This window comes from Poecilia formosa, unplaced genomic scaffold, assembly GCF_000485575.1.
Source record: "Poecilia formosa unplaced genomic scaffold, Poecilia_formosa-5.1.2 Scaffold124, whole genome shotgun sequence".
Lineage (NCBI taxonomy): Eukaryota > Metazoa > Chordata > Actinopteri > Cyprinodontiformes > Poeciliidae > Poecilia > Poecilia formosa.
Genome location: NW_006800063.1, coordinates 1,449,429 through 1,462,818, shown reverse-complemented (window position 1 = coordinate 1,462,818; position 13,390 = coordinate 1,449,429). Strand labels below are relative to the sequence as shown.

The 13,390-nt window shown below is 35.8% G+C and overlaps 1 protein-coding gene across 4 annotated transcripts in view; it reads left to right on the top strand.

Moving 5' to 3' along the window:
* cpne5b (copine Vb) overlaps positions 1-12,375 on the top strand; it is a 123,495-nt gene extending 111,120 nt beyond the window's left edge. For all 4 annotated transcript variants that reach the window (XM_016675996.1, XM_007561294.2, XM_016675997.1 and 1 more), the window contains 4 exons: positions 4,184-4,286; positions 7,825-7,882; positions 9,260-9,333; positions 10,440-12,375. In XM_016675996.1, the coding sequence (XP_016531482.1) occupies positions 4,184-4,286; positions 7,825-7,882; positions 9,260-9,333; positions 10,440-10,631 (427 nt within the window). In that variant the 3' untranslated portion in view covers positions 10,632-12,375. The remainder of the gene's footprint in view (positions 1-4,183; positions 4,287-7,824; positions 7,883-9,259; positions 9,334-10,439) is intronic.
* Positions 12,376-13,390: the final 1,015 nt, after the last annotated feature.

The following is a 13,390-nucleotide window of genomic DNA, read 5'->3' as shown; positions in this document are numbered from 1 at the left end:
TCCCTTTTATTTGTTTAGCTTATCATTACTGAGCTACAAGGGATTCTGTAATCCCTACAAATACAAAAATCTTTTTTTTTTATTTATGATGTTCTTGTTCAGTGCTTGTTCTCGTTGAGTTTAGCTGCCCCTTTAGGTTTTTTGCTTTGACAAGTGCATCTGAATAAATTAGAATATCATTACAAAGTTAATTTAGTGTATAGTGGCTTACAGCTCAAAACTCAATTTTTAGAATACAGAGTTCATACTGTATAAGACTAACAAGAAATACATTTTAATACAGAAGTATTGGACTATCAAAAAGTCATAATTGCATAAAATGAATGAATTACTGCAGAGTGACATAGAGGCAGGCTGTCTGTAGATCTGCTACAGCCTAATCAGTCAATAAAATAGTCCATGACAAAATCCTAAGTTTGGACAAACAGCATTTAAATTTTGCACTAATTAAAAGCACATCACACTTTAAAATGCTAAAAGAAGAAACTGGAGAGAGAGAGGGGGAAAAAAAGCTTTGAGTAGGTAGTTAATTGAATAGAAACTCAAACAACCTGAGCTTCCGTGCATCAAATGTTTTCAGACTGTTCGCCCTCCCTGTGTCAAGCAGCCTCCACTTGAGCTTAACTTTTTGTACGATGAAGAGCCTGTTTGAGATTTCATTCAGTTCAGTTTGTTTCTTCTGTTTAATTCATTTTCTTCTGGGTTTTTTTCTTCTTTTTACAACCTGGTTATGATCCACCAACACAAAACTGATCACAAAGTACAAAGCTTTGTGTAGTGATCACAAAGCTGATCACTACATTCACGCTCTTAAGATGTTGATCAGCAGCGTTTGCTTTTACGTGGCGCTTTGAGCTACCAGGTTCTCTAACCATGAACATTGTGATTAACTGTTCCTGAGGAGGGTGTCGATGGCTGCCTGCTGGACGACTGTCAAGTCTGTCATGTCAGTATTCAGTGGAACTGAACTTCAGATCAACATCAGTTGTAAGCTATAATTATCACAGTTGAAAGGAAAAAAAACAGACTTGGAGTAGATAATGTGTGTGTGCTGAATGAGCAATTTCAGTTTTTAATTTGACTGAAATAAATTAACTTCTAGTTGATAATCTGAGATAAACCTTTACCTCCTTGTGGCTCCTTTGGCTGTTATTTTTGACGTTAGTTAAATTACCATCATGAGAAACACTACAGAGCAAACATAATTTTTAAGAAGGTTTTATGACTGTTAAGTAGACATATGAGTAATTTATATTGTCTTGAGTTATTAGTAATCTACATGTATTCAGTTGTTCAATATACATGCACATGAACATTTTTAAACTTTGACTTTACCTTCATCTGCTTTTTGAGCAATGTCTATCCAACTAACCACTAAAAATATTCTACAATCTGCCAAAAAAATGCAGTTTTATTGTCTCAAATTGTTTATTAGGAATATATTATTAATGTAACATAAAGCATAGTCATACAGTGACATCCAACAGTCGGTAGCAGAAAACTGTTTAAATTGTGCGTCAATCTGGATGGGTTCTTTAAAGAAGAAAGAATATTTCACAATTTATTGTTTGGTGCACCTTTGGGTACTTGGATTTTCTTCTCACTGAACTGGAGAACGAATCAAACAAATATTTGATGTTTGATTTGTTTTGAAATCAAGCATCCAGTGAAGCGCTGTCGCCTTTTCTTTTTCATTTAAAATAAGGTATAAAAATGAAAAGTAAATTGATTATGGTTTCATAAATTAAAACAACAAATAAGTACAATTGTGCGAAAAGAGGAGAAAAAAATATGTTTCATCATAATCAGACACATGTTGCCAAGAGCTCCAGATTACTAATAGTCTCCCAGACTTTCTATTGGTAAAATGTCTTAAAGCCCATTAGCTTCAAATAATTTCCAGCCTCTACCCAGATTAACTTGTTTTGAGGTCGGAGTTCTTCAGATCACTTTCAGTAGTGGTCCGTGACACTTGCACCTGCATTGGTTTAAGCAGTCTAAACACAATCCTCACACATTCAAGCTGAAGGACTCTGACTTGACATGACTGCCCTGAAGCAGCATTGTTGTGTTGCATTGTGTCTGTGCAGAATGCAACTCTGTATTCTGCTGCCAGCCTTGACTAGGATTCTTTTTTTTTAAAAAGAAAATCTCAATAGGATTTTCCTGGTGAAATAAAGGTTAACAAATAAATGAATGAAGTCATTTTTTTATTTTATTTTATTTTTTTAATTCCCAGTCAACCTTTACACTGTCTGAGCTCTAACTTAGAAAATATGGCTGGGTTTTGTAGCCAATATGGCTGCCACATGTATTAAATGAACCAAAAGTTCAAAGTACGGCCAATTTATTGGTGCTATTTTGTACTGTGTACACTGAACCAGTGTCACACATAGAGATGTGCAGCCTACACTTGTGAACATGTTTCTTCAGTGCTTGAAAACATAACATGGAGAGAAACATATTATTGCCTTGCATAACTGCTTGAATTAGCATCAGAAAAATTAGCAAATCCCACCATAATGCACTCAGCTTAGGATGCGAGTGATGACTAATGAACCATTATTTCTCTGAAATCTGAGTGAAGAAAAGAGGAAAATGTTCTGTTAGTAGGCTTGTTAAAATATTTTTTTCTGACTGGACACAAATATGCTGTTTTGTTTTCTTAACCTTGCTTTCCACAAGTCTAACTCTTATTGATCGATAGATATCAGGATGCAAGTGTGAGTGAGACACTTGTAGTATGAAGTGCATTGTAAAATCTTCTCAACTTAGTGTAATGTGTACTTGGATTAGTGTCTGCTTTACATGGTACATGCATATTAAATGTATGTGGAGGAGTTTGCAGCTTCCAGAAAACGTTAAAAAGCTTTAGTTTTTTCTGCTGCGTGTTAAAATCATCAGTTTTTTTAAGGACTCACATAATGTAGTCTGCTTTAGTTCTCGTATCGCTCCCTGTTATCCTCAAGAGTTTTGCTGCCAAAAGCAGTCCATAAAAATGTTACTCTGCTTAATGCATCTGAATATAAATGTTCAAGTGTTCGAATGCATCAAGGTTTTGCAGATACAGTATTTTTAGCTGTCTGAGGGATGTGTTTGCTTGTAAATACTCTTTCTGAATGGTTGCTAAACTCGTCTACTTACGTCTTAATTACTACCCTGCTTACATATTTTCCCAGGTTCTAGGTCATTTTAAACATGAAAAAACAAGGGTTACCGGGAGCAAAACTCCATGGAAACCAGCTTTACAAGATGATTTGTTTTGTAAAAAGTGCAACATTTTTATAGGAAATTAATCTAGTTTGATTTCTCCAATCAAACTGTGTCAAAGGCTTCAACTGAGCCATGAATGCAAGTCATTATTTTCACTTTCTCTGCTCTGTAAAACTACATTGTTGGTCATTTTTTTTCTATTAAATGTTCTGCTGGGAAGTCTCAGGACACGACATTCACCCTATCAAAACACTGTTAGTAATCAAGCACATCCATCTAATGGCAGCAGCCCATCACTGGCGGTGTCCTCCCACAGCAGGATTATGTGCCCTGGACGCTCTGGCAGCCGGTCTGTAATTTGGAGCTCTTGCCTTGATGAGGACATCTGGTTTCAGAATGAGAAAATGAGCCATCTCTTTGATTGTGTTTGCCAGAAAGACTAGTTCATTTTAAAATAGTTTCCAAAAATGTGGAAAACAGTCGAATTATAAGTTTCTTTTAATATTTTTTTTTTAGATCACAAAAATGATAAGAACATTCATTTATCATTTGAACTTGTTTGTTTTTTGATACTTGAGTTTTTAAAGTGAGTTGTACTTCAGAAACTACAACAATCTATTGCGGTACTGAAAGAATGATAGTCGGTGTTTAAAATTTGCACTAATGCACCAATATTTGTTTGATTTATAAATCTAATTTGTAAACCAGAATCTAAACACCCTGCTTTAAACATGTCTGTGTTACCTGACTATTGCATATTTGAATATTCCTTATTTTTTTCACACATCAGCACAAAAAAACTTTTTGTGTGTGATGAGAACTGAAACAAGTTCTTCTTCAGATGAATTTGAATTTTGGATTTTTTTGATTGCTTTGATAAATATGTGAGTAAATCCAAAATTGTAGGCTTGTTTGGTTTCTACAGTGAATAAGAAATGATTTGCTAATGTGCAATTTTATCTGTGGGCAGATATGCAGCGGCAGTGCAGGACGGCTCGCAGTACTTTGTCCTCCTAATCATCACAGATGGTGTCATTTCAGACATGGCCCAGACCAAAGAAGCCATCGTAAATGTAAGAAATAAAGACAATTATTTGTTCTCTCCTACATCGTGTGAAGCTAAACATATCCAAGGATACACATACTAAAAGTGTGTGTTAAGGCTGGAGTGGGAATTTACTCTCTTCTTAATGTCTCTCAGTGAATTTCCACTGAATTTAGTACAGAGTATATATTAAGATAAGCTGCTGGTAACAATAGTCATTTTGACTTGAAAGAGCTATAACAAACTGACAAGTAAAGCTTTAGATGATATTGTTTTAAATAATTATTTATTACAAAAGCAGTTGTGATAAAAATATTAATTATTTTTCTTAACTGCATAATTAGTCTGAATTCATGCTGAAATCCCTCAAAGCAGCAGTCTCTTTGCGACTAATAGAGCTCTTTCACCTTTATTTACTTAGTTAAGTGACATTGCTAACATTGCTAAACAATGTTAGCAAATGAGACGGTGACACGATTTGCGTTCAGCACCAACTTTTTCCAGCAAAATTTTGCGTCGGGTGATGAAATCTACTTGCTGCCAGACTTTGTCAAATATAATGAATATGTCATTGGAAAGCAAAGATGTATATATGACAAACAACAACAAATATTGCTTTTCAAAAAGTATTTTGTAACATCGCTCATGAACACGCTGACATTGCGAAGATGGTATGTTGTGCAACTTTTATGTAGGAGACTATGTACTATAAACTGTCTGTAGAATGTCTTTAAATTGCATTTACGACAAACACTAGTTGGCATGAAAAAGCAAAGAGAAAAGCATATCAGCTGTGAATTTCAGCATTCCTCAGTTTTCTCTTGTTTTCACACAAATCCAGACACAGCAGGAGCTTTGCAACAACAGCTGTTCTGCAATATGCAGAAAAGAAGCCCTAAAGCCACGGCTTCATATAACAGTGTCAACAGCGACAGGAGCAGCAGAGTGGATACAGAGTATTTGTTTTTACTTTCAGCTGAAGATTATTACCTTCCTACCAAAACAAAATATGCTACAGATATTTGACGGTTTTGCTGCCTCTATAAACACGGCACAAAAACAGAGCTGCTCTCCAGAGGCTTTCCTGAAACTTGTCGTCACATTTTTTTTTTCCGTCTTTCAGCTGTAAACGGCAAATGTGTGCTACTCTTTTCTTTTTCTTTAGTGTGTCCCTCTTTCCTCCATCCTTCCTGCACCTCCGCAGCCTGCCGCCAGCGCAGAACACCCAGCAGACTGGATTTAAAGGGAATTTGCGACTGTTAATCAAAACATTAGAACAGCCACACCTTCCTTTTAAGATCTTGCCTGCTGCTCTATCTCACAGCCTCCAGCCATGTGGACTCCTGGTGCTTGCCGCTTCCACTGTTCTTTCCCTTTTACTCTCCACTCCTCTTGGACGAGAGCAATCACCGTGCTGAGGTTGCACACTGTGTGTGCTTCAAACTACATCATGATTGAGTTCTTTTTTTTTTTCTCAAATAAGAGCAGAGAGACAGATTGAGAAAATCTAAACATGCGCAACTTTCTGTAAACATCTCACCACTTTGGTTACGTTGTGAGCATGAGGCAGGATATTTGTGTTAAATTGATATTTTTTTCCTCAAAATTCTTTACACAAATATCTCATTATGACAATGTGGCAAAATGTTTTTGAGTTTTTTGCAAATTTGTTGAAAAAAATCAAATAAATTCAGCTTTTAAGAGTACTGTAATAATCACAAGATGCACAGACTTGTATTTGATTTACTAGTAAGACAACTTCTTCTGTGTTGTACTGGATTTTGTTTAGAGGACTTAGAGCTCTGATCCCTCTAAGAGCTCCACCTTTTCAAATCGTTAGTTTTAATTGAAAGGCCATTTTAAATAACTGTCCTCTTTACAATCCTGCGTGTGTCGATCTGTTGCATGAAACTCCATTAAATTTCAATAAGGTTAAGGGTTGTAAGGATAAAAAGGACTGAACATGTTTGTTATCAAAGAAAAGAAGGAGCAAAATGTGTGAGCTGCTATGAATACAGGAGCCTGGTGCGTGCATTTATTCTGCAAGTGACATGGAAACACACAAAGAGAGTTAATTTGCATAATGGTTAAGAAATTATGTTGGGTATTTCAAGTAAAGCTGTTACACCTCACACAACTCCTCAGACAAACGTGAAACGTAACCTCAGTACTTTGATCTGGACAGCACATGTGGAAATACTGTAAAAGAAGGTTTACGTTTGCAGCAGCAAAATAAAGCAAAGTGATGAGAAAATAAATCAAATCAAATAAAAGAAATAAAGAGTACACAAGTACACATCATGACTGGTGATCATCCTTCTGAACTCCCTGATATGCAAACAGTTGTTTTATTTTAAAATGTCTTTCTTCTTCCCAGTCTTTGATAGAGAACAGACTTGTAGTATGCATGACTAATCTCTCTCCGATCATAACGTCATGCCACCTGAGCTGTGGATTTATGCAGCTCCTTCAGAGTTACCATAGATTTTTTTTTTCTTTTTTTTTTCTGCTTCATCATGACTACAATTTTCGGTAAAGGGTTCTAAAATAGCTTAATGGCCTAACCCCTCTTTAAGTTTTTTCTGCAGCTTTATCCCTGAACTGTCAGCTGTGTCACGTGATTCTCATCATTCTGTCTGTTATGCTAAACGACTTTCTCTAACAAAACTCTGAGGCCTTCGCAGAACAGCTGAATTTTTATTATTTTTTTATTTTTTTTCCTGAGATGACGTCACACACAGGTGGTCTCTGTTGAGCAATTAGGTGACATCTGGAAGCAATTAGTTCACTTTAGAATTAAACTAAATGATGTGGATACTGATGAAAAATGCATTTATCAAGTTTTTATTTGAAAAACTATTTCAAAAACAGGTATTATTTTACCTTCCCTTCATATTGCATGTTTGGGGTTTACCCATAGTCCTGCCAATTCTCCTTGACGTTTGCTTGCAAAATGTCGATCTCGTACACCAAACCATTGTCTCAATTGATTAGAGGTGGAGCCTGGAGTCGACTGGCAGGTGACGGGGAAGGTGGCTGTAATTACTTGTCCAGCACCTCCCCCACTTCCTTCCTCTCAAGGCTCGTCCATCTGCTGCAAACTAAGTCATGCTCAAGCTTGCTGCCAACAAATTTGTCCATCTTTTTTTTTTCCAAGCCAGCATCTCAACCAACCTGCCAAGCATTTTTGTTCCCCACATACTCCTCTTTCTTAGAGGTGAACATGTTGCTGAGGCAGACTGCCATTTGTGAGATAGGATCATAATGTTTTTAGGTGAAAACAGTTTATGTGAGTGACTTGCTACAGTTAGATTGGTTGTGTGGTTATCTAGACAGCATCAGCTGCAAAAAATAAAAAATAAAAAAATCTCCTCATGCATTTCAAGTTAAGCTTTTACCACGAGCAGTCAGTTTACGCCACTGTCTCGAATCTGATAACTAACATTCAGTGTCCTGCTCATAAAGAAGTTGTTTGTTTACTTGAAAATATAAAAGCATTTTCACAGTCACAATGTTTTTCTCTTGGAACAATGTTTTACATCTTTTGTATTTTGATTTCTTCACAGGCTGCCAAGCTTCCTATGTCCATAATCATCGTAGGAGTTGGTCAAGCTGAGTTTGACGGTAAATAACTTTTATTGTTTCATAAACATACAGTAACGTGCCAAAGTTTTTATTCCTTTTGCGCTTCTTGCAACAATCAGAAGCTTTAATGTGGCCTTTTAAAATCTAAATCCAAGATCAACAAAAGCTGGACTTTTTACTAATTAGTTGATGTCTGAAGGTAACTGATAGCATCAGATTTTATACAAATACATGCCATGTTTTAAAGATTTATTTTGTGAAAAATATGTAAAGCATAATTTTCCTTTCACTTCACAATTATGCACTTCTTTGAGTAAATATATATAAAGTCTATATATATTTTTAGTTTGAGTGTAATGTCACAAAATGTGATAAAGGTTCAAGGATTATCAATATGTTTGCAATGCACTAATAATGTTAAAGAAGAAATAAAAAGCACATGCACAACAATAAAGATTAATATTGTTATACCAAGCTTTTAACATGAGAACAATTGAAAAGTTTGGAAATGCAGACAATTGGAAAAGCAGCTTTCCACAGACTTTTCTTGGGCAAGAAGTTTCAAAAGTGTAATTCAGAAAAAAAAATACAGTCATATTCACTATAAAATCTAAGCAACGCGATATAATTGTTCAGCACTAAGAAGCACAACTAGACCCAATGCAGCATTTTAAGTCGAATGTGTGTGCTGCATGGATGTCTCCAAAAACGAAGAAAAGATAAAAGAGACAGGAGTTTTCCCTAATCAGCCTACTTTTATCTCACCCTGACATTCTGTCACTAGCTCATGTCTGCTCTCATTTTGTTCAAAGGCTGCAGCTGAATAATATTCAGAAGACAGCAAAAATATAAATAAAGCAAAACCAAAGTAGCAAAACACACATTTGAAAAAGAAAACAAAGGCTCTAACGTCTAGAGGATCATTGGACTGTTTGCTGTATCTTTTCATTTATATATATATATATATAGGTATGTTTGTGTGTGTACTTGCATACAGACAGACATGTTCTGAGTCTGTTATGGTTGCTAAACTCTCTGACTGCATTTCACAGAGAAAACTGCTGTTCAAACGCTAAAATCTGAAGGGAAAGGACTGTGTCGGTGGATGCAGGCATAATTGCAGAAGAACCGACTAAGGTTAATTGCTGGGTTTGCAATGTTTAGTGCTGATGATTCTAAATTGCACAGTCTATAATAAAGGTCTTATTACGAGATTAGACCGCCAATAAAGCCTGCACAGCTCAACATATGTTCAAGCTTTACTACAGCTACAAGATGATGCATGAATACAGTGTGACCCACGTCTTTACATAAGTGCGGATCTGCATCATCTCTGTTGTGATGGAAGCTGTTTTTTGAAATGTGCTCAACACCACGTGATTTTATGCATGCCTGCTTATGATTTATTTCTTGCAGCTATGGTGGAGCTGGACGGCGATGACATCAGGATCTCATCCCGGGGGAAACTGGCAGAGAGAGACATTGTTCAGGTGACTGTGGAAGATAGACTGAGAGAATAAAATCTGCAATTTTATTGTCTTTGGAAAACTTGTGAATATTTAAATCTTCATTAGAGCTAATTGCCAAGTGGCAAATTAAAATAAATGAGTATTTTTTGTGTGTGTGTTCCTTGTACCAACATATTTTGGTTGTAATTCATCAACAGTGGTGCTTCTAATGTTCCTTAGTTTTGACTTATGTTTACCGACATACCATAAAACATAATTTGTCACTAATGGCAGATGACAATGTGAGGGGTAGATTTGTTTTCTGAGATTACATGTGGGACAAAGCATTGGAAATGTTTTGTATTGCGTGCCACTCCAGGAAACACGAGGCGTCTTACCTGTCAAGCCGTTTCATCTGCAGTGAAACTAAACTCGACTCCCAGTGCCTGTTGCTATTCTGCAGAATGTGACTTTGTGCTCGTAACAATGCCACCGCACAATTTAAAGACGCATGTGTTCAGGTGCGCGGCTTGCTAATCTCTGTTCCGGGTCATTCGAATTATATCGCTAAACTGAATAATCTGGGTTTCTCAAACAGAAACGATCATCCTGTCGTCATTGATGAATCTCCTGTTAAAAGGTGTTGACTTTACAAACATTGGCGTTAGTGAAGCGTCGAATATGGATTCAGTATTTCCCGTACAAAATCCTGAGTGACTTGGTTGGATTGTCCCAGTTATTTGGATGTTTCAGTATTTTTGGCAGCGTTTCTAATTCTTATCTAGATGAAAACATTGTTTTACTCGATAATATTTCTATTTAAAGTATTCTTCGAAGTATTTCCGTCTGAGAGTGTTTTCACACCTGATAGCCCAGAAGAGTCAGTTTGATTGGAGACTAAAACATTAAAATTTTGTTACATTTTCATCTGGTGCGGTTGCATTCACACTTCCCCAAATGAAAGTGACATCCTAGGCAAATGGACTAGAGTTTGATTAAAGTGTACCAAACAGGGCTGATGTGAACGCACCATAAAGCTATAACATGTATGAAAGAACGAATTTCATACTTATTAAGCCTTTTACATCATGTTTTGCGTTACTTTTAAGCTGTATGTTTTGTCCCCCCCGTCTGTCACTGTTCTTCAGTTTGTTCCTTTTAGGGATTACATGGACCGGACAGGAAACCACGTGCTGAGCATGGCACGGCTCGCCAAAGATGTGCTAGCAGAAATCCCTGACCAGTTTATCTCGTACATGAAGAGCAGAGGGATCAAACCCAACCCTGCGCCGCCGCCATACACTCCACCTGGACACACACACCACCACACACAAATCTGAGACCCTCTTCTTTGCATTTCACTGAGGACAGATAAGCATGCAGCAGCCACTCCAAGTCCGGTGGGAACTCTCTACCTCCTGGTTTTGTTTTACCTAATTTGCTGTGAACAGGAGGCCAAGCAATGGGTGTAGAATGTTGTGCTGTACTCTCCCATTGACTACAGAAGCAGTATTTTTTTTTTTCTTTTTGTTCGGTTTTGTTTCTACCATGATAGATTTCTTTGTAGGCTCTCTTCAGGAGATGCTGACCCAATTTTTCAGGACTTGTTGCTGAAAGCCTTTCGGGCAGTGACTGTTTCACGTCTACTTTTGACAGCAGGTTGATTCGAGGGTCATGTTGTGGTTTAAACCTTGTGCCTGTCTGTGCTTGTTTCTTTAAGTGTATCAGGACATTTAAACTTGACCCAGGCTCTTCTTGTCAATCATCAGTGTGGCCTAATGCAGTAATATTTTTTTCACCCACCTTCTCCTTCTCAAATATGTTTTGTATTGGGGATTGATCTCGATTTCTGATGATGTGACGGCTCCAGCGTTTTCCAAACGACACCACCTCCTTTTCTCTTTAATACTAAATGTCGGTATGAGCATGTCGTATGAGATTTATTTGCTTTTTTTTTTTTTTTTTTTTTTTTTCGTAGAATGGCATGGATAATTTTTACGTCTAATTTTGAACAAAACAAACCTAATGGATTTTAGCAACTGCCAATTATTTTTGAGTGACTGACTATGAAAACTAGCACAACAACTACTATGACTGTACCAGATGGCCATATTACTATTGGAGTGCTGCTAATCATTAATTTTGAGGAAGTCATTCAACTTTGTCAAATATTTTACATTCATCACCACCGTTTAATACAAAACATGGAGAATTAAGTATGAAAAAAAAATACTGGCTCCTATTACACTGTTTGTAGGACGTTTATTGAAAGTGTTTATACATACATGTGCAGAGCAAATCCAAGGCATATGCAAAAATAAACTGCTGCTTAGGGCCCCAAACCACCAGGAGGGCATCGGTTGAATTCTCACACTGGTCATAGATCTTAGTTGTTTTTTTTGTTTTTTAATTTTCTTTTTCTTGACAGTGAGCATACTACTAATACAAACTGTCTCAGGACGTTCAAGAGATTTTTAGTTATTTAACATAAAAAATATAAATAAATGTTATGGTTATATTTTAACCCTAGCAGAATTAGTAAATTTACTAACTGTATATAATATACAAAGAAATGTCTTTTAACATAGGAACTATTTAATGTAATCCTTTCTGTTAAGTTTCTGAAGTGGGATTCATATTTCATGCCACTGTTTACAAATATATTTCAAAAACTCATTGTCAATTCTTTACAGTCAGCTGCACACACAACTAAATAAGATTAGAGCCACATAAACTTTAAACTCTACATATTAAAACTACACTGACCAAACTTCTGGATGAAAACGTCAAACAGTTCCCATAAAGAAGTTAAAATGAAAGTTACTGTCATAAGATGTTCTCCTTTCCGCCATCAATCCTTTAATATGTGTGAATGGGATTACATTCAATAGCCCAGAGCAACTCTCTAAAATAAGCTTGAGTAAAGTGTGTGAGAGTTTGAATTAGCTAAGACATACTGAGGTGTAATTTCAAAGTAAGGTACTGGATGACATTGTGGTGCTGGATTGCTTTAAAGTTGCTCATTACAGGAAAACACAAAGTGAAAATCTTCCTAAAGTGATGACTTGTGAGTGGAGGGGGGGGGAAAAATCACATTATAGCTCAAAAAAGTATCATTTGTACTCAAACTCTTTAGAGTGAAAGCCATTATTTATTTTCTATGCAAATGAACTCACTAAAAACGTTTACAAAATCATATCAGTGGGAATAAGTATAATAGTTGTTTTGTTTTGTTTTTTTATAAAGGGATGCCTCATACAGAAAACTATGACAATGTTTGATATTTCCTGGCAGCAGCAGCCTAAAATAGTGTTACAGCTATCAATAAAGACACTGTACAAAAATAACAATCTCTCATTAACTGGATTTATTTCATTCATTCTAACTTATTTGTAACTAAATAAATTATATCCTCAATGAGTGAACAAGTTAACAAAAAAGTTAATTTCAGAAAAACATCAGTTTCTAATTTATTATTTTTTTTATTTATTTATTTTTTTCAAATAGACATTAATTCAGTAAAAGCCATTTGGTGCAGATTTTTATTTTTTTATTTTTCATTCCATCAAAAAAAAAATGTATGTACATATCATTACATTGAGCATTACGTTATCTGGTAATAGACCTTAAGAGGAGCAGAAAATCTCATTTTATTCAAAGAAAAGTTAAGACTAATTAAAAAAAACATTCTCTTACAAGCAATATCAGAAGAAAATTACATTTAATAATAGTAATGGGTAAACATTATTTCACTTTTTATGTTGTTTTTTTTATTTCAGTTTGTGTCTTTTATTTGGTACCATTAAAAAAAAACTTATAATGAGGATTTTGCAGAAGAATTTAAACCATTGAGATGGTGGAAACATGCAGCAAAGCAAGACGCTCCATTTTTAACCTCCTCAGCATGCAGACTTCAGAGGCAGAAATGTAGGTCAGTGCCATGCTGAGATATTTCAGCAAAAGCTTTTCATCAGATTTCTACATCTGTTTCTAAATTCTCTGAATCTTTATGTACCAATTGCAGAAGCTCTGCAAATAAAGCAATGATAATCCTGGATTTAAGATATTTTATTCAATTATATATATATATATATATATA